This window comes from Typopeltis vanoorti, chromosome 5 (assembly GCF_054136105.1).
Source record: "Typopeltis vanoorti isolate ZY-2024b chromosome 5, IOZ_Tvanoo_1.0, whole genome shotgun sequence".
Classification (NCBI taxonomy): domain Eukaryota; kingdom Metazoa; phylum Arthropoda; class Arachnida; order Uropygi; family Thelyphonidae; genus Typopeltis; species Typopeltis vanoorti.
This window is the reverse complement of record NC_143553.1, coordinates 65,149,652-65,171,991: the sequence shown is the minus strand read 5'-3', so window position 1 is coordinate 65,171,991 and position 22,340 is coordinate 65,149,652. Positions and strand designations below refer to the sequence as shown.

Below are 22,340 nucleotides of genomic sequence, written 5' to 3'. Positions count from 1 at the left end.
ATTGCCGCTTTTGTAGGGAAACTTCTTCTGTTCAAGCGGAATATGGGCCGAGGGGAATATAGCCACTTTTCGAATTTATCAGCAGTGTCTCTCAAAAAGGAAGATTTACTTACATACTGATAACACTTGGAGGTTCTCCATCCTGATTTCAATTAGCGATTCAAGGATATTCTAAACATGAATATACCAAATTGGGTTCTAGATCCTTTCTCACATGTTAGCACAGCAGGATCATCAAATTTAGAAGCGGAACTCATAGAACTCACAACAAATGAAGAACTAAAAATAAAATTCAAAACTGGATACCAAGAGTTCTGGCTTCAAAAATCAATACCGACACTGTACCATGGATCGTGGGAAATAGTGCAGAAATTTTTAATTGCATTTCCATTTTCTTATTTGGCTGAGCCTGGGTTTAGTGCTGTAGCGAATTTACTAAGAAAAGGAACCGAATGCATATAACTGAACTTGGTGATTTATGACTGTTTTTAACGAAAGTTGAACCCGATATTAACAAACTTTTTAAAATGCACCAGGCTCATCCTTCACATTAATTTGTTATTTTTTCTTTGTATTTTTACTTTGTAAGTTCGAAATAAACCATCTAATACATTTGATGGCATTTTCATTATTACAATAAGATTCTTACTAATGTAATTCAATCTCTTAATATGTATTCCGAATTTTCTTATTTAAACCATTGTATGAAACTTCACATTAATTTTATTTTTGCTTTGTATTTTTACTTTATAAGTTAGAAATAAACAATTTTGTAATATATTTAATGGTGTTTTAATTATTACATTAAGATTCTTACTAATGCAAAGCAATCTCTTAATTGTATTCCACATTTTCATATTTAAACCATTGTATGAAACTGTGCATAATGTTATTCGAGCATACATTTTACAATCTTTACATATGAGCTACGTTTCACCAAAATCGGTATAGCAATAACTGTGTTCAAGATGAAGCACATATTGGCCACTTCTTTTTAAAAATTTAAAGGCCTAAGCAGTAATGTATCATTAGTTGCTATTTACGTCAAAAATATCAAACGGCTTGAACGTGGAAAACTGTTATAATGGGGGGGTGTTAGAAAATTTATGTCTTGGGAAGTGGGCGGTGGCCCAAAAAAGTTTGGGAACCTATGCTCTACAGAATGTTACTGACACAATGAAAAAGGAAAAGTTGTTCCTTGTTGGGGATCTAAATAGCAGAGTAGTAAGTGATTGTCAGACATACAAAAATGTTTTGGTAAAATTTGGAGAAAAGAGCAAAGCTAATAATAATGGCAAATACTTGTTGGATTTCTGCTCAGGACATGGACTGGTTATTACTAACACCATGTTCAAACATAAAAATGTGCACAAATTCACATGGAGAGAAGAGGCAAGGAATAAGAAAAGTCTCATTGACTATGTTATTGTTGATAGTGATGTTTTCTCCCTTGTTCAGGACACCAGAGTGTACAGAGGATTTGAAATTGGAAGCGATCACTATTTAGTCGAGCAGGATAAAATTGAATTTCATATTGAAGAGAATAACATGTAAGAAAGTTTTAAAGCGAAAAAAAGTTGAGCAGCTCTCAGATGTGAACTGTAGACAAAAATACACAAAGATTAATGAAGAAAAAATTAAAGAGTTTGATAACGAACCAAACCTTCAAGTAAACCCTGATTGATTCAACCAGAGAGGCATGTGGTGAGGTTGTCTGCAAGGATAGAAAAATCAGGACTCCATGGTGGACACAGGAAGTTAAAGAGGCAGTGAAGGAAAAGAAGAAAGCATATCAAACGTTCCTGGCAAATAAGTCAGCTTGTGCTCTTAGAGAATACAGAGACAAATGTAAGAAAGCTAAACAAAAGTCATGGGAGGACTTTGGCAAGAACATAGAAAATAAATATCAAGAAGGTGATAAGATATTCTGGAGGTTGTTGAAGAAGCTTAGAAATGGAGGAAAGAGTGCTGTAAAAGGAGTTAGAGATGATAAAGGTGACATGAAAATGGGAGAAAAAGATATCCTTGAAGTATGGAGTAATTATTTTGAAAAATTTCTAAATGAAACAACAGTGATAGCACAGTGGTAAAAAAACACTTAGCAGGTATGCAAACAGGAGTACATATCCATACTTGAAGTAGAAAAAGCCATCAAAGGCCTGAAATGTGGAAAGGCAGCAGGAAGGTAGATGATATTTGATCAGAAATGCTGAAGTATGGTGGTATAAAAGTCTTACAGTGGCTGCACTGCATAGTTCAGAGGTACCGGACAGAGGGACGAATTCCCAATGATTGGAGTAGAGCTCTCATGGTACCCATATATAAAAAGGGAAATAAAACTGAATGTGAGAATTACAGAGGCATTTCATTACTAAGTGTTCCTGGTAAGATATATCAAGTATACTTGAGAAACGGTTGAGAAGAATTGTGGAAGAAAAGCTTGTTTCAAGCTGGATTCAGGCCAAATAGAGGCTGTCAGGATTAGATTTTCACTTTATGACAAATAATTGAGAAAGCATGGGAATATAATAATATATGGATATGGAAAAGGCATATGACAAGGTGCCAAGAGAGAAACTATTCAATACGCTACAGTTTTATGGTGTCAATGGGTCATTATATCAAGCAATACTTAGTCTTTATTTGAATTGTAAGTCAGCGGTTAGAATTGAAGGAAGTACAGGAAGATGGTTTAATGCTAAATCTGGTGTGAGACAAGCATGTACATTATTCCCTCTGTTATTCATTATCTATATGGATCACATTATGAAGGAAAGTGGTATTAAACCTGATGTCAAAATTGGAGATGTTAATGTTAGCTCTTTGCTTTATGCGGATGATGTTATACTTCTAAATAAATCCGCTGTAAGTCTGCAAGATTCCCTGACTAAATTGAATAACTGTTGTAATAGATATGGTATGAAGGTCAGCAATAAAAAGACAATGAAGATAGGTAGAATCGTTGAAAATGGTCAGCTGCGTTGTGAATGGAGAACCTGTGGAACAAGTAAAACATTTCAGCTGGTTTGGCACGATTTTTTAGTGAAGATGGTAAATTAAATTTGGAAATAGACAACAGAATTAACAAAGCTGGTATGGTAGGAAGTCAATTGAATAAATTCATATGGAATAAGAGAGAAATTAGTTGGAACGCTAAATTAGCTGTATACAAGACAGTGTTCAAACCAGTTTTAACTTATGGATCTGAGAGCTGGGTCAGAAGTAAAACACTTGACAAAAGACTAGAGACCACAGATATGAGAGTCCTGAGAAAGATTAGAGGCATGAATAGATGTGAGGGCTTTAAAGTTTAAATTTTCTGTGAGGGCTTTAAAGTGGGTCGAGATTTTTATATAGGATGCGGAATTTTCGGTGAGGGGGGGACAGAGAGACCATGCTCCACCACAGCAAATTCAAGAAAGAGAGACTTTTCTTAGAAGCAGCAGCAGCTCTCGGAAATGTTTATTGATAATTAAAAATAAACATAGGTCCTGCTTATCAATGGAAAAATTGGAAAGAAATCTTAGAATAGTCATTTCAAATATTTCACCTGATATTGACTTTTTGTGTAGCAGTATTGAAACACATCCATCACATTAAATTATTATTAAACTTCTTTTATGTTTTTAATTCTTTATTACTAATCGTCTAATGTTTCATGTGCTTGTGTACAATATGCAAATATACAATAACAATATATCTATCTATATAAAAATCTGAGATAATGTGCCATGTCAAATATGTATGTAAGATGCTAAAAATTTAATATTTGCATTTGATTTTTGCAACATTCGCTGCAAATGTTTTTGAATATAAATTATAAATTAGTATTGAATATAAATACAATAAATATTATAATAATATGTCTCAATTACGATTTTATTTTGTGGGAGCCGTGAAATATTTTAATTTTTATAAAGGGGGCCCTGACGTCCAGAATTTTGGGAAGCACTGCCTTAGACGATAGAAATATAAGATCTGATAATGTTGGAGTCCTGACAAGTAACAGACTGATTTGGAGGAAAATTGTAGATAGGAAGTTAGTAATGATGTAAATTTTTCATATAGTACTATCATATCCTGTACACCCCCCCCCCCCCTTGAGGGTACATGTCAGGAATTTGATGATGATGATGATGATGATATCATGCATGTGTGTGACCCATGATAATAAAGATAGAAGCTTGTTTGGCCAAAACCAAAAAAAAATGGTTGGCATCCTATCTTAACATATCCAGTATAAAGCCTCCTTTGCCTGCATTTTGGTCTTTTTTGGTTAGACAAGATGTATTGACATATACCTCAGAGAACTTAAGAAATACATGTGCTGTTGTCATTATAGCAAATCAGGAGTGGCAAACAACACTTTGTTCTCCACATCATACGAGATTAAAATGAACAAAACTACAGTACTGTGTAGTCGGTACAAGTCTATTTTTTATAGTTAGCAGCCACAATGAAGCACTCCCGAAACTTCAGCAGATATGGCTGCATTATTATTATTATTCAGGCCTCCAAGGAGTCAAAAGACTCATCGAGGGAGGTCGTTCCTAAGACATAAAGTCTGTTAAGACTCATCGAGGGGAGGTCCCCCCCCCTGAGAAACACAAAGTCTATCATACCACTCTTTAAACTCACTGACCGTTCTCGCTCCCACCACTCCATCAGGCAATGCATTTCACGGCTCAACCACCCTCCACACAAAGAAACCACTCCTTACCCTCTTGCTCACAGTTTCCTTTCGTAACTTCCAGGGATGGCCTCTTGTCATCGCTCCTTCCCACTGTTCAACCAAGCGAAAGAACTCCCCAGTGTCAACCCTGTAACCACCTCTCAACAGTTTAAAAGTCTCAATCATATCACCTCTCCTTCTATCCACCAAACTCTGCAGTCCACATTTTCTCAGCCGATCCTCATAACTATCCTTGTACAGTCCTGAAACCATCTTTGTCATCCGTCTTTGTATCCTTTCCACAGTTAATTTATCCCCTTCAAATCCTGGGGACCAAATCTGAGAACAATAGTCCAAGTGTGGTCTGATCAGAGACTTATACAACGGAATGATAACCCTCTTATCTCTGCTGGTCAGTGTCCTTCTCATAATAGCAGCAATCCTCTGTGTTACCTTCACCACCTTTGCAACATGTCCCCTAAACTTCAGGTTTCTATCAATCATCAACCTCAGATCTCTTGTCTCCCCTACTTCCTCCAGTATAACTCCTCCCATAGAGTATGCAGCATCCCATCGATGTTTCCCAAACCCCAAATGCTACATTTTGCTGCATTAAACCAACACCCCCATTCATTTGCCCATCTATCTAGCTTATTTAAATCCTCTTGCAGGGCTACCACATCTGCACTATTACTAATAATCCTTCCCAGCTTTGCATCATCCGCAAACAACTGAATATCCCCCTGCAATCCACTGGCTATGTCATTGATATAAAGGTTAAACAATATAGGTCCTAGTACTGAGCCCTGTGGGACCCCACTTGTACCCCTCTGCCTCCTGGAAACTGCTCCACCATACACAACTCTCTGATACCCATCAGACAGCCAATCCTGAATCCAGTTGACCAATCTGACATCCAGACCCATGTGCTGCAACTTAAATATCAGCTTATCATGTGGCACCCTGTCAAATGCCTTCGCCAAGTCTAAGAAAATGGCAGTATATGCCTTTCCCTCATCTAATGTTCTTGAAACTTTATTATAAAAGGCTAGCATATTGCTAAAACAAGAGCGTCCTTTCACAAATCCATGTTGATTCTCACAGATAACATTACCCTCATCTGCCCAATGCTGTATACGGTCCCTCACTACTTTCTCCAAGATCTTAACAACTACTGATGACACGCAGACTGGCCTATAATTAGACACTTCCAGTCTGTTACCACCCTTATGCAATGGCACTATCTTACCTTCCTTCCATTCCCTGGGCACCTTTGCCAAAGCCAGACTTTCATTGAAAAGCCACGTTAAAGGCACTGTCAATTTCCTAGCATATTCTCTCAAAACTCGTGGTTAAATACCATCCAGTCCCACAGCTTTACTGATATCCAGAGTACTCAGTATCTGAAACACACTCTCCTCGTGTACCTCCAGACCTCGAACCAGTCCTATCCCTCTAGCATTAAAACTGACTCCTCTAGGATGAAATACTCCAATAAAGTGTTCATTAAACAATTCCACTATGTCCTCTGCATCAGTCACTCTATTCCCATTTTTATCCCACAATATCATTCTTCCACAGTCATTTCTCCTCCTACTGGCCACATAGCTAAAAAATTCCCTAGGATTTTCTTTGGATCTTAGGGCCAATCTCCTCTCATATTCCAGTTTCGCTTTCCTTACCACACTAGTCACTCTTCTGGCCTGTGTCTTATATTCCTCATGCATCTCTTCACCTGTCTCCTTATATCTCTTCCATAGCCTCTTTTTTGCATGCAATTCCTGTTTAATATTGTTTGTCATTAATTTTGTTTAATATAAAACATAATATTGTTTGTCATTAATTTACTAAAAATTTGGGAGATAGTCAATTTATGACCAACTCAAAATGTCAAGCTGTAAACTTAATTTTTTATTGTGTTAGAGAATACCAAGATAGGATGTTAGTTCTTTTGTCCATTAAATTTTAAATTGGATATCTTTTTATATATATATATCTAACCCACAGATAGACAGATATTTTTTTTAAATATTCAAATTGTTTTTATTATTAAACTTGATAAAATATTCATTGGAAGGTAGATAACAAAAACGGACTATTTACCTATTATAAGAATGTATATTACATACAAAAAAGAATGTAGTTGGTACAAGTCTGTGAGACTATTTTTTATAGTTAGCAGCAACAATGAAGCACTCCCGAAACTTCAGCAGGTATGGCTGCATTAATTTACTAAAAATTTGAGAGATAGTCAATTTATGATCAACTCAAAATGTCAAGCTGTAAACTTAATTTTTTATTGTGTTAGAGAGTACCAAGATAGGATGTTAGTTCTTTTGTCTATTAAATTTTGAATTGATCTTGACAAAAACAGACTATTTACCTTTTATAAGAATGTATATTACATACAAAAAAGGATTTTCCTTTTAGATATACAATAGAAATGAAGAGAAAAAATACATTAGTGGTAGACAGGATTTTTCTTTTCAATAAGAGTCAATATTACAGTTCAGCATCACTTTTAGTTATTTTTCAGCTATAGTGTGTTGTCGTCGGCAATCCTGAACAGGGTACCAGTTGGATTCCACTCCTCTATGAATTTTGCGACAGTTCCTGTTTCTTTGTAATAATCAAATTCCAGTGAAAGCCTGCTTTGTAGTTTCTGACGTAGGCTACACAAGAAGGTTTGTTCCGATTCAGTGATGAATGGGTGCTGGTTATTTCTTGTGTGCTTAAGGTAGAAACTGTAAATGATGGCCTTGGTGCAGATGAAGAGGAAATTGCATATTCTGTGTCTGTTCTCTTCTGTGCGTACTAAATTCCAGTAGTCTTCTTTGCTTCATGCATAGTTGCAGGTGCTAGAGGCTGTATTCAGGGCTTAGATGATTATCACTTTGTTTGCAGGACAGGTTAGATATGTGTGTTCCAAGGTGCCTGAAACTTTGCAGAATAGACACTGATCCGATTCTCTTAGCTGAAATTTCCGGAACTTAGTAGGAGTTGGCAAGATGTTATGCCATAGCCTCCACTGTATGTCGGAATCTGGTTTGGCACACCTCGATTTATATGGAAGATCCCACTGAAAACTGAGTGGCATGTGCAACCTTGTAGGTGAGAGAGAGTTAATGATGAATACACGAATGGATGAGTTGGAGACTGATATGATGAAGTGGTATATTTTGTTGTAGTTGGAGGGAAGAATTGGAAGTGAGACTTCTGATGATGCAACATGAAAGGTAGGCTCCCTGCAGTTTCTAGAAGAAATATGGATTCCCTGAGGTGTAGCGATATCTGGGAAGGCTTTTATCATAGCAACTTGCATCAGTTGGTATTGTTTTTGAGTTTTTCGATGGTAGGCATGTTGGTGTTTTCCAGTTTAGCGTCTGGGTTAGGAGGTCCCCTATGATTCTTATTCCTGCCCAGTTCCATGTAGGGAAAAAGAACGGCTGGCCAGTTGCGAGACTTGTTATGTTTCTGTTCGAAAACAGTGGTTCTGTTAGTACAGCTGACTCTGTTGATCATGTCAGTGTGTGATGAAGTTTCGCCTTTTTTTCCACCGCTGTAGAGCATCTTTGTAAAAATGAGGTAGTTTAAGAGGAGATGGTGCAGAACTGGCCATTCAGAGGATTGTGGAAAGTGTAAGTCCTCTGGTGGATGATTTTATGATGTAATCGAAGGTGATTACGTAAGCACGACTGCACTGAAGTGTCTTTACTAGTAGGATTATCCTGAAGGATGTGATCTTGTTTTCAAGGGAAATCAGGCCTTGACCTCCCTTATTGAGTGGCTTGCAGAGTTCAGAGTATGTTATCCAGTTAGTATTGTTCCATAGGAAATGTCTGATTGCCTTTTGAATGTGGTTGAGAAATTCTTCAGGGGGTGTGAGTACTTTGAGTGTATGCCATAACACACTCGCAGCCATCTGGTTAACTAACCTCTAAGTGAAGACATGGAATGAATGCTGTTCCATTTACCTAGCACCTGTTTAAAACGGTTTTGCAGCTGTGTCCAGTTTAGTGTGTTATATATTTTGGTGTTGCCAAGGTGCACACCTAAGTATCTTTGTCCTTCACTTGACCAGGTACATTCGATCGGAGAATCATTTCTAGCCTTCCACTTGCCTGACCACAAGCCAGTGGTTTTTGCAGAACTTAATATGGCCCCTGAGGCTTGTGCATATAGTCTGTGTGCTTCCTCGGTTACTGTCATTTCTTCTTCATTTTGGATTATTACAGTGACGTCATCGGCATATGCTGATAGGGTTATTTTTTGATGTGGCTCTATTATGCTGGTTCGTTTGGAGATATCGTGTACTCTTTTTAAGACGGGTTCTATGGCCAGTGTGTATAATTGACCGGAGAGGGGACATCCTTGCTTGATTTGTGTATGCCACGATCAAAGTAGGGCACCTTTTGCCAATATTTCTGCGTTTCTTTGCATGGCTTGGAAGGCAGAGTGATATTCAGGGCTTTCTTCTGGGAGATACTTGAGCTGTTCTTCAAGTTGTCGGATTCTAATGTTCCTCTGTTGATTTTTCTGGTGACTGTAGATCTGTGTAAAGGATTTTATTCGTGATTTTAGGTGGGGCCACCATGTTTTCATTGGTTCTGTATCCACTTTCAAGTGAGTGAGGTTGGTTATTAAAGCCGGAGTGTTTATTATATAAGCTGAATCCTTCAGGAGAGTATTGTTGAAGATCCAATAGGCACTTCCTGATATGGATGCTTCCAAAGATAATGAAAGTTGCAGCTTGACGAAGCAATGATCTGAGATGTAGGAAGGAATGTGCGAGATGTTTCTAACTAGAGGTAAGGTGTGTTTGGAAATATAGTATTTGTCCAGTCGTCCTTGGTAGAGTGGCCTATTTGTTGCTGTGATTGCTGACCTCAATGTATAGGATTTTGATAATGAACTCATCGAAAGATGTCAATGAGTTCATTATCGTTTACCAGTGTTTGAAGTTTGTTTATTAATTGGCTACGATGTTCAGCACATCGAAGTCTGTCTTTTTCTTGGTCAAGAGTGCAATTAAAGTCTCCAGCTATTATGACATGTTCTTGGTCTATACTAGAAAGATGGTTTTGAATGAAATCCAGGATTTGCGATGGCAAAGTATCCCGCTGTGGTATATAGATGTTGAACACATGTAGGGTATTATGGTTGGGTGCTATTATGTGAACATACAAGGCATATCCTGGTATATCAGCAATCACTTTCAGTTTGTAGGGAGATCTGCGATGTACACCTAAGCTAACTCCTGCTCCATGATGTTGGGTTGCAGAGTGCTGTAAGTCATAAGGCCACTATGCCCATCTTCTGGATAAATTGGACGAGGAGTTAATGTTTGTTTCTTGCAGAAGTATTAGGTCTATATGATATTTTTGTACCTGGTCAATGACTATTCTGTTGCATAGAGCAGAGGCACATCCTCTTGCATTGAGAGAGAAAAGGCTTATCGACATTATGATTTATGAAAGTTTGATTGTAAGTTTAATCTAATATTGGTCCTGGTACTGTGTTTGTATCCCATTAATTAGGTAGTAGATTCGCTTACTCCTGTTAACCTCTGCTCTACTCTTTTTACATTTCAGTTTCGAGTGTAGGTCCTGAAGTTGAGATATTAGTTCCAGGATTCTTGTGGTGTATTTAAGGGCTATAGTTAATTTGTGAGGAGAGCCTCACACTTTCTGTATTTAGGATGACAGCTGCTATATGGTTAGGGGACCCTCAGTGTGGGGAAGTTCCCCCTCAGCTTCCCCTTCTTCTAGGTCGTCATGTGGAAGTACAGTTTTCTCATCATCTGGGAACTCTGTTTCTCCTTGGCTGACTGCAGGTGATGAAAGGCCATTTTGAGTTGTTTCTTCTATACGGTGAGGTTTTGAATTAGTGGGAGGCTGGGTTGGTGATTCTGGTTGCTGGGTCTGGGGATTGCTTTTAATTAGTTCATCCTTGTTATCTCTGTTGGGAGAATCCATTTTTTCATGCTGTGAGACTTCGTTATCAGAGCCTTGGATCTCATTACTCGGCAGGTGTTCAACAGCGACATGAGCATTGTCTTTTCCAGTTTGGGATTTTCTTTCCTCTGAAGTTCATGATGGGGAGAGAATTTTTGGTTTACTTTTTTCTATGCTTTGATTTTCTTTATGTACGATGTTGTTCTGTTCAGCCGGTTTGCTATTCTGGGCTGGGATGTTTGTTGATGAGGTGTTGGCAATATAGGGACATTGTTTCCTAATGTGACCTTCTTCATGACAGAAGAAGCACTGTGATGAGAGGGATAGGTAGAAAGTGTAGATGATTCCATTTTGTGTTGATTAATTTTGGAAGGTTATTTAGTGCGTCGTTGTTTGGAAAGTGCATTAATGCCTGTCTTCGAAAGCTTTTGACATGAGCAAATTCGGGCTTCTTCGTGGCTGTTGACAATGTGCGTATTTTTCCTGAGACAGAACTGTATCGTGATAACATGGATCTGATGAGTCGATGAGGAATTTCAGAGGGAACATTCGATACTGTTACTTTTGTCGGGGGCAGTGCCATTGGGGTTGCTTCGAAGTGATAATTGCAGATATCTACTTTTTTTTTCAGTACGTTTTGTGCCCATGAGATACGGCTAAATAACACCTGCACAGTACTGACTACGCAGGAAGCATCAGTAATATTTTTTGCAGGTACAATTTTGGTGTTCGCCAACTGATAATCTTCTAATAGGATGTTTTCTTTGGTGGTGAAAATAACAATTCCATTTTCTCGGGAAATGACATTGGTAACAGTGGGAGTTATTTTTGCGTTAATCAGTTTACTGCTGGCTGATGTGGCATTCGTGTGTGAGATCAGTGTTTCGGGAGTTGATAGGATATTTCCATTTGATACAACATTAGCATAAGCTTTTGAATTGACTGACCTGTTTTCCACGTCCATAGCTCCAGTGAACTTTGCTCTTCCTTCCGGGTCCGAAGTCGTAGGGGATTTTTGAATTGCTAAATCCTTGGTAGTACATGAATGTGCGGTTGCCATGGCAGGTAATCCTTCACTGGCTGCAGGTGGGGAGTGCAGGTGGCGAAGAAGGAATTATGGTGTCAAAATTTAAGGTATATAGGAACTGATACACCAGGGGAAGAAAACTGTCACGAATCACTTATCACCACACTTACGCGTACATGACTTATGAGTAGATAGCTCTCATATTGGAGAATATAGCTATATAAAAAACTAAGTCCTTCCTTGCGGATAAACGTATAAAAGGTGGGAGAAGGCAGGAGCGGTATGAACGCACGTGCAACACCTTGGGCACCTGAATATACCCCTCCCCCGATAGATAAGATATTGGGGGGGGGTGTATATTCAGGGTGTTCTAGGTATGCTCTGCACACCTAGCGATATCACTGATATTATATTTTAGCATTTATTCCTTTTAAAGACTCCCATAGTGATTCCTAAAATTAAGCACAATATACTGATATTTCATGAAGAGGACACTTTTCAGGATGTAAATGTTGCATTACATTCACATTAATAGTCCAGGTGTATGGTCACAAATGCAGATGCCTTTGAGACCTTTGAACTGCAGATGGCATAACAGATCACATTCTTAGTGTTCCAGTGATTTTAAACCACCAAGAAGGCGAGGCAGGGTGTGCACTGAGACAATAGCATCCAGAAATCAGTGGCTGTGATTGGCTATTAAGTCAATCAATCCAATTGAACATTGTCATTTGTCATCAGTTGCTGTTTTTGTTTTCTGAGTTTCATCTGTTTTGCATGTGTGAAGTGTGAGCTGCTGATGTGTTTAGGATACTGCTATAGCCAAGTTTTTAATATATAATTTTCTATAAATCTGTACACTGGAGGTCATGGACACTATGTCCATTTTTTTTACTGAATTGAGTTTTAGGTATATTTTAATGTTTTGTTTTGTGCTCTTTTCAGTTGTGCAAAGCACTATCTCCTGTGTGCAATAATAAGTGGATTAGCCAGTTGGAAAGGGCACTATGTGCCATCATGGTATTGAGGTAAAGAGCACTAAGTCAGCAAGTAGCCGTTTACTTCGGATGCATAAAAAATGGACATAGTGTCCTTTACCTGTGGTGTACAGAAATAATTTATAACTTTTTTGTCCATATTTACAATGGGAAACAGTGTCGACGATGTACTGAATGTCCCATTTTCTGTCAAAGTTTTGCAGATTGTATAATTATAGTCGAAGGATGTTGGAACTTCTGTATAAATAAGTCAAAAAAGAGTTATTTCAGCCTTTCTGTTGTTCAATCTGGAAAAATAATCATTTCCCAAGGGATTACTTTTTCCAATTTCTGTGCATATTATGTGGCTGTATTTAAAAATTGCAACAAAATTTAAATTATCCATGGCTCACTCCAGGATTTGCCAGTGATAATCTATCGCCACAAAGAGTTTATGCTTTGTGAGAAGCACCAAGTTATGTGCTTCTGTTAAGTTTATGTGAGAAGCACAAAGCATAAATCCTCTGTGCTTCTCACATAAACGTAACACATGAAGCATAGCTATTGTTCATTTGATCTTTATGCTTTCTGTATTTAAAATTATATTAATTGATAACTTAAGGTATTCAAAGTTATCCTACAATTGCATTGGACCCATTAAGATGAGCACTGATGCACTATGCACTCTTAAAACTTTCATACACCAATAAAAATGCAATCATATGATCAAATTGATGTGAATTTTGTAGGGAAGGTTGCGTAGGCCACACAACAGCACACCCAACCTAAGCTAAATGGGCATGCAATGCTACTGATATATAAAGATATATCATTCAAAGTATGCAAATAATGCAAGACCTAGAGTTTATCAGTGCTATGCGCAGATGAAAGGGTGAATAGAAAAGATAAACCTGTTGAGTTTTTTTTTTAATCTGAAGGTTATAGTCTTTGAGGAAGACAGAGAGACTGTTTTCCAAAGAACAGAGGTAAACTGAATGAAAGAGGAAGCAGAGAAATTGGTGTGGCAAGTTTGGAGCTGGAATGTATATGTGTGTTGACTAAGTTGCTCTTGTGTTACGGTTTTGGAAGAATGATAATGGCCAGTTCAGCAAAATCCTATCCATAAAAGTATCTGTTGAATAGGCATAAGATGAAAAATGAATATCTATGAGAAAGAGAAAGCGATAGATTAATTAACTCTGTTGCTCTCCTCTGGATTGCCTCAGGCAATCTTGAGAGGATTTTGATGCACCACCCCAAATCTGTGATCAGTATTCCATGATTGGGTGGATTTGGGATTTGTATGGAGTGAGCAGGTGAGAAGTAGTGCCTTGAATGGAAGAGTATACTAAGTTTTTTGGCAGCTGCAGAATCCATGGCTGATATGTAGTTGTACCGGGAAAGGCTTTGAAGTGTAGGTTAGCCAGAGAAGGGAAATCTGATTGTGGTTGGATATCTGGGTATTATCAAAAGTTAGGGGAGGGAGTGTGAGATCTTTCTTGCACAAGATTAGATGGGACTAAGTTTTGGTGGCATTGAAGTCTACAAGTTAAAGATGTCAAGAAATTATATTCTTGGTTTCATCCTTTATCCAAGTGTAAGCAAACAAAGTTTGCACATGAAGTCACTTCACGACTGGGCTACTCGTACACAGTCTAATGACTTCACATCGATTGCTTTAGTATTCCATAATGCAATGCACATATCCTTACAGACATATATAATGCTATGCATTACGGGAAGGGCCAGTACCCAGACTGGTTTCGACCTTTATTGAGGTCTCATTAGTGGGAGACCTCAAGAATAAAGTTCCAGACCCAGAAGTGATACGTACAAACTTTGTTTGCTTACACTTGGATAAGGATGAAACCAAGAATATAATTTCTTGGCATCTTTAATTGATAGTAGAACCAAGTGAAAAAACTTTTAACATGAAGTCTACAAGGTTGCACTCATGCAGTTCAAATATAAAAAAAAAAATAAAAATTCATGAATATAATAGTAAAATATGACAAAAATATTGAAATTCAAACTTTTGTTCAAATTTCCCAAGATTTTGGGAGTTTTATATTAAAAATCCCTAGGTAGCAGCTGTATGGAGTTCCCTCCCTTTTCTTCTCCGTCCCTATTGGGGCGAGTTGAGCTCCCTCATGGGGGGGGGGGTTAAGTATTTATGGCTGTGGATCCATGTGTTTACGGGGCCAGTTTGCCTGCTTGCGGGATGAAAAACCACAGATTAACTTGGGGGAAAAAACCCTGCTGTCCAAGCCCAAGATCGGCTAACTTGGCTATGGCTGAGGAAGATCCTTAAGCTCCTCTTGTCAGCAACGGGAATCAAACCTAGGACATTCCTTCTCCAGACATATGGTTGCGAAGCACAAAGCCACTAGGCTAACCGCGTGGACAAATATCTGTTAAGCCACTGATATAAATTCAGCATACAGATTACTTTTCTGGTTTTATTAACTACAATAAAGAGGTAGTAGTCAGTTTTTTAAATGGCATAGTAGTACGTAACTTCATTAAGAAAGTAGCAGTAAAATCTATATTTGAATTCTAATTAATCTTCCTATATATATAGGAAGATTTGTTCAATTCGCTCAAGTCAACACAAGAACAGCCAACTCTTAATAATCTTCATGAAAGACTTAAAAAATTGGTGATAAACAAATCGTCGTACATTCTAAATCATAACGAAGAACAAATACTCGGAAAAGGTCTCAATTTTGTCCTTGCACCTAAAAGCATTCCCAAAGAACTATTTCTAACTAAGATGGAGAAAGCCACATCACTAATTCCTACTGCGGACGCAAGTTTACTTCGCATTGAAGCAATATTTGCGATCAATAATGCAAAACCACCATCTGATAATATCTCCCCTGGTGAAAGGCTTGCAATCAAAAATCTAAAGAAAAATAAAGACATTGTTATTCTACAAGCCGATAAGGGCAATGCAACTGTAGTTCTAAATAAAACAGACTCGTGAAAAAATCTTAACGTTGTTAGAGTCAGATACATACTCGGAAATTGAGAGGGACCCAACGAGGGAGATACATTACAAAAGGCAGAACTTTCACGAAATATATGCCTTTCCATTCATTCTTTACATCCACTCATTCCAAGGTTATACGGTCTCCCAAAGGTACACAAAAAAAACTGCCCACTGAGACCTATAGTAGATGGTACTGACTCACCCACCTACCGATTATCAAAATATCTGGCATCATCCTTAAAAGGTTTTGCAGGAAAATCTCCTTCTTATATAAAAAAACTCAACTGACTTTGTCTCTAAAATTAAGAATATAAAACTCAAGTTTTCTGATATCATGGTGAGCTTTGATGTAGTAGCTCTCTTCACAAACATTCCGACTCAAGGAGTTCTCAATATATTAAGCAACAAGATTTCAAAGAAGATATTTTTTCTGCTATCTCATTGTGTTAACTCTGGCTACTTTGAATTTGAAGGAAAAATTTACAAACCGAATAAAGGATTAGCAATGGGCAGCCCCCTTTCTCCAATACTAGCCAACATCTTTTTCGAGGACTTCGAACAAAAGGCAATCTCCTCTGCTACATTTAAGCCAAAAATTTGGCTTAGATATGTTGATTACATATTCCTTATCTGGGAACACGGTATTGACAATCTTCACACTTTTTTAAATCATTTAAACAACTTCCACCAAGACATCAAATTAACCATGGAAATTGAAGAAAATGGATCTCTACCTTTTCTGAACATAAAACTTACTAAGACATCTGACTCCATAAAAATCTTCATCTTTAGAAAACCTACGCAACAGACAGATACCTACATGCGTCCTCACATCACTATCCGGCACAGAAGATGGGTATCATCTCAACTCTAGCGCATTATGCTAGATCTGTACTGTCAGATGAAGAACTAAAAAATGAACTACAACATCTTAAGAGGACCTTCAAAAACAATGACTGCTCTTCAAAAACTATCAATAAACAACTATACTGCCATCAACGAAGCAATGTAGAAACACAAGACATCCCAAAGGTTATATCTCCTTGCCATACATCAGCACTCTCTCCAAGAAACTAAGAAGAATTTTGGGAAAGTTTAACATAAAAACGTGCTTTTCTACGCTTCCCAAACTAAGATCAAGTTTAAGCAAATACAAACAAGCTCACAACCATCTACAATTCCCAGGTGTATACAAAATCACACGTAACTGCGAAAAACCATACTATGGTCAAACGAAAAAATCCATCCTGCTACGTCTCGAAGAACACCTAAGAGACATTGCTTACAAAAAGAACCAGAGCTAGTGCCCTCTCAAGCCATGTCCTGTTTTCAGTAAACACAAATAATGAAGGCCGCCAACATGAGATAAACTGGACAACTTCAAACCTTCACATATGCCATGACAAGGTAGAACGCTGCATAGTTGAATCTAGAGAAATTGTTATGGACCCTCTTCATATAAACAGTAACCTCAGCTACAATTTACCGGACTCATTCAGCTCTGCTGTTAGATATTGCCGCACTCGTGAAGCCACATGCGCACAGGTGTCTAACAATAGAACTTTAACATGGACTGTAGCTCCAGTTCAAAGTTAACTGTATTTTATAGTCGAATTTATAGTTTTATAGTGACTCAATGCTTCTTTATGGTGTTTTTATTTGCTTTCTATGTTCTCTCACACATGAAGAAGTCGGCCACTCCGATGAAACATGTTGCGTATTTAATAAATTTAATTGTTTGTTCTAATTCTCAGATATCAGTCAGTATATGAATAATATATATATATATATATGTGTGTGTGTGTTCATTGTAGATGCATCACAGTAAAATAAATTACTTTTTTTTCTTTATTTTTAATTTTAGGTAGGGGAGTTTCGTGAGTATTGTAAACCGCATGTAAATCCATGCTTATCAGAATTTTGTAAAGCACTCACTGGAATTACACAGGTAAGAAATAGATTTTTCTTTATTGCTATGGATGAAACGATAATGAAAGTGAAATATAATAATGAATATTGCATGCTGAAAGCTTGGCTAAATAACTGATTATTGGACTAAAAATGAATTAAATAAAGGCATCCTACATTTTTGATAAACAATCCATGCAGGAAAATGTAGCAGGTAGTAAATCAGTGGAATGTAAAGAACAGTGTATAAAGGTTATCACATGCAAATTTAGAGTATTCAGCAAATGCTATATTGATTGTATCATGAGATAATTTCTCTTCACATCCTGATAACATTGCTTAAACTTTTAAAAAAGTTATTGTTCATTCTTGAAACTAATTCTTAGTTTTAAGAATTAGAAAAACAAGAGAGATTCTGTTTCCTGCATATAAAAAAAAAAATTACTTCTTATAAAAATATTATATTGTATAGGCAATCCTTGACTTATGTAAATTCAATCTTGCACAAATTATCCTGAAAGGACTATGAAAAAAATTCATGTTATGAAAGTTTTACATGTTATTTCATGTCACCTAACAGCAGCAGTTGTCCACCAGTGATGCATGCTTGCACCTTCCATACTATTGAACATGAACTTGCTGTGTACTTGTATTCATACACTTTGATAATTTTTAGTATTTGTGTGTGTGCTAGGGTAGAGTACAATCATGATGGAAAAAGAAAGACAGAAGTGGAAAATGTGAACCCATGCACCAAAATTGATCTTTAAAAAAAAAAAAAAAACTATCTGATAATTCTGAAAAATTCTGTATCAGGTATGTAATATGTGTTGCATATTTAGAAGTTTTCAAAGTTGGTTTATGTGTTATGGCAGGTGTTGAAAATGTCTTTACCCTAAGTTCCCCTTGCTATGCATGCAGGCAACATTCATAAACACGATGCTTCCATTATGTAGCACTTTTTCATGACAGAAATTTTTGAATAATGCTGGTAAAGATATAACATCAGTATGAAGGCAGACAAAGATTTAGAAGATAGATCTTAATGGCTTGTTGTCTTTAAAATTGTAAAGAGCAATAGATGATTCTTTTAGCCATTATCAAGAGTTTTATATAAAGAAGACAGAAGGCTGAAATGTCAAATTAAACTATTTTTTCCCCATATTTTCTCATACTATTTATACTTAATATATTACTTTGCATTAATAATTACATACTGAAATCTAATTTGTGTGTGCATCCTATAAACGAAATAGAAATGATATTTAAAACATGTTAATTCACTACTGCATACATGTACTGTAAGCAATAATGTGTGATTAATGGACGAGGAGTTAAATCCAATATATATAAAATTCGAGTTATGTAAAGTTTGCAGAACTTGATTCTTATATAAGTCGGGGACTGCTGCCTGTATTTTTATATTATTACTATTATTTTATTTATTTAGTGTTTGTAATGGTAATCCCACAAGAGGTTGTTCAACCTATAGTATATCAGGAATGGAAAGATGAGGAGAAAGAAGAAGAAACCTGTTCATGTTGGATTCAGAGAAAATAGGAAATAAATGAGGAAGGGGAGTACCAAAGGATAGCAGTAAAATGAAGAAATTTTCGAAGAAAATTGTTTTCTGCAGTTTGGAGTTTAACTGTGAAGAGGAGTTAAGTACATGCTGCACATTTTAAGAGATTTAGAGAAGAGTGAGGATACATCAAAGAAAATGAAAGCAGTAGCAGTTGAATAAATGTGTGAAAGAAAATGTAGTGAATTAGTGAGGAATGAGTCAGTAATCAATCTAATTGCTTCTACACTGAATCAAGAATTTTTAAGATCTTTAGGACTCTGTCCCGGATGTGAAAACAGTATTCAGTAGTTGGGCAGATTTGTAATTTGTATAGAGTGTTAATAGTCATTCAGAAATCAAGTAACATTCTGAGCAAAAGAGAGCCTTATTTCTGGGATGCTGAGGATGCAACACTAGTAATATTATCTATACCAAGCAAGATTGGGAGTTAGTTATTGCTAGATAAGAAATCTGGTCTTATCCAGAGATTTGAATATTATCAAAAGAGAAAAGGTTTATTTTTATGAGAAATAAGATGAGATTGAGTTTTTTTAGACATTAAAGTTAATCAGGTTGTCAGAATCCTACTGAAAAACTGCAGATCAGAATGTGGAAGTGGCTATTTTAGGGATTTTGGTGATTTGTATAATGGCATTCATGTCATACTGCAGAAGGTCATCATTTAAGAAGAAGGATATCAGATAAGTTTAAAATGGTTGGTAGCATTAGGAAAGTGATAGACAACAACCAAAATGTTGCAAAGGGATTTTTAGCCAAAGTCAGTCAAAAAAGAGTAGATTCCAGATGGATATTCTAATGCAAGATGTGTGTGTGGGGGAGGGGATACATATAAAAAGGTCACTTTGAGACAGAAAAAGAGTGTGCTTGAAAAAGTCATTTATGAATTTATATGCTTCTGTCATTCTTTGATCAGTCGGTTCATTCAGGGTGAGAAACAAAAGAAACATTAGGCTGATATTGAATGTAGTAGAGGAGAGGAATCAGGTTTGCAGTGCACGTTGTATCCCCTCCTACACCCACTTGTTGTTTGATAAGACATGCAGTGTCTTGAAAGAAGTCATGTGTCACTTAATTGTAATGGTAGTTATGCTTTGAGATTGGAAAATGTCAATATTCAGTCCAATTCCAAAAAAAAAAAAAAAAAAAAAATCAAGTTCCAGAGATTGTGAGAATTACAGAACCATCACTTTAATTTCACGTGCAAGTAAAGTTATGCCTAATGTGAATAGAGAAATGCCAGAAGAAAAGACAGGCTTTAGGAGAGGTAGAAGGACTAGAGACTAGATAGCAAACATAAGATGGATTATGGAAAGAACTAGATAATATCAGAAGGAAGTTTCATCTATTTTATTGATTATAAGAAAACTTTTGATTGTGTAGATTACAACAGACTGAAATGTAATGAGATCAATGGAAATACCATCCATCCATCATTTCATTGGTTTCAGACCATACAACAGAGTGACCATACATCTGATGATGTATGGTCACTCTGTTGCTCAGTAATGTGCCACACCAGTCTTCTCCAGGTAGTCCTGTTGTATGCTTTTCTGGAGGCTTCAGCTCTCTGAAGATGTCACTTCAGGCACACCATGCATCCATCTCATGGAGGGTCTATTCCTTTCTCTTTTTCCAGGAACTTTACCTTCTATTACTGTTTTGAGAAGTTCTCCTTCCATCCTTTCCCATGTCCAAAGTATTTCAACTTTCTCCTGTCAGTATCTTTAAGGAACTTTAAATTTCTACTGATCCTTCCTAGCACCCATTTGTCTGCCTTTTGATATGAGATATCCTCAATATCCTTCTGTAACACCACATCTCAAACACAGGTATCCTTTTCATATTGGACTTCTTTAGGTTCCAAGTCTTGCACCCATAAATTGCTGTTGGAAAAATGGCTACATTCAGAATCCTCAACTTTGTTCCTGTGGAGACAGATCCATCCTTCCAGATTTTAGACAAGTCTCTGACTACTTTTAGCCATTCCTAATCTTCTTCTGGCATCTTTTGAACAGCAATTCTTCCATTAATAATGGATTCCAGGTACTCCAACTTGCTGACTTTCTGAATTCTTTCTCCATTAAGGAATACTTGTTTCTCAGGAGCTTCCCTGTCTGTATTTCCTTTGAGAACCATAATCTTTATCTTGCAAGGATTGAGCAGATATGGGAATATCTGATTATCTAATTCTCTTGTAAGAGAGCTTTATGACAACCAAGAAGCTTCATTAAAAACAGTGTTTGAGTGGAAAAAGAGGTTTAACAGGGTTGCATACTGTCACCCTATCTTTTTATTTAATATTTATAGTAACTTAGATAAAGTTCCAGCAGAAATTAAGATTGCTGGCAGAAAAATGAATAATTTAAGATATGCAGATGATACAACTCTCATAGGTGAAATTAAGTAAGATCTGGAGTGGTTAATTCTGTTTGTTAAGAGGGAAAGCAACAAAACCTGACTTCATTTGAACATCAGCAAAACAAAAGTGATGGCTTCTGGTAATTTAGATGAATTTATGATTAAGGGAGATAAAATAGAGGTTGCTATGATTTACTGGGATCCAGAATAAGAAATGATGGTAAATGTGAAAATGAAATTAATAGGATAGCCATGGGGGGGGGAAGTATATTAAAGCTAACAAAAATTATGAAAGAGAGAGGTGTTAATAAAGCTATAAAAGTTAGAATTGACAAAGCAATGATATTTCCAGTAGTGACATATGGATGTGAAAGCAATTGATTCATTTGAATTACAGGTGTGGAGGAGACTATTAAGAATCCCATGGACTGCAAGAATGACTAATAATGTTTTAGAGAGTGTAAAGACAGAATGCTTCTTGGAGTCTATGATTGCATGAGATAATACATATTTCATTTTTGATTTCATGAGACAATACTTATCACTACAGTAGTTCATAAAAATAAACAGCACAACAGTAATCTCAGAGCAATTCATATGTTCAAATGATTTAGTTTCTGATGGTTTTCATTTTTCTTCTCTTAAAGATATTGGTTGGTTTCTGATTGCTGAAATACTAGATTATTACACAGTCATCATTATTAAATTTCCTGATATGTTAACAATTTTCAGGACCTCAATATTGTTAGATCTTAAATTTTGGTCTTTTGAAGCACTTCTTACTATATCAATCCATCTACCAAACATTCTAGCAAAAATATATCTGTTTTTTTTGCTAACCATTTCTCTCCCATTTTTGTTTAAGTG

General features: G+C 36.7%; 1 protein-coding gene across 5 annotated transcripts in view; it reads left to right on the top strand.

The window, feature by feature from the left end:
* The window catches only part of LOC150106482 (3'-5' exoribonuclease 1-like), a 170,474-nt gene that overhangs the window by 68,473 nt on the left and 79,661 nt on the right, over nucleotides 1–22,340 (top strand). For all 5 annotated transcript variants that reach the window (XM_090393151.1, XM_090393153.1, XM_090393152.1 and 2 more), the window contains exon 4: nucleotides 17,487–17,570. In XM_090393151.1, the coding sequence (XP_090249277.1) occupies nucleotides 17,487–17,570 (84 nt within the window). The remainder of the gene's footprint in view (nucleotides 1–17,486; nucleotides 17,571–22,340) is intronic.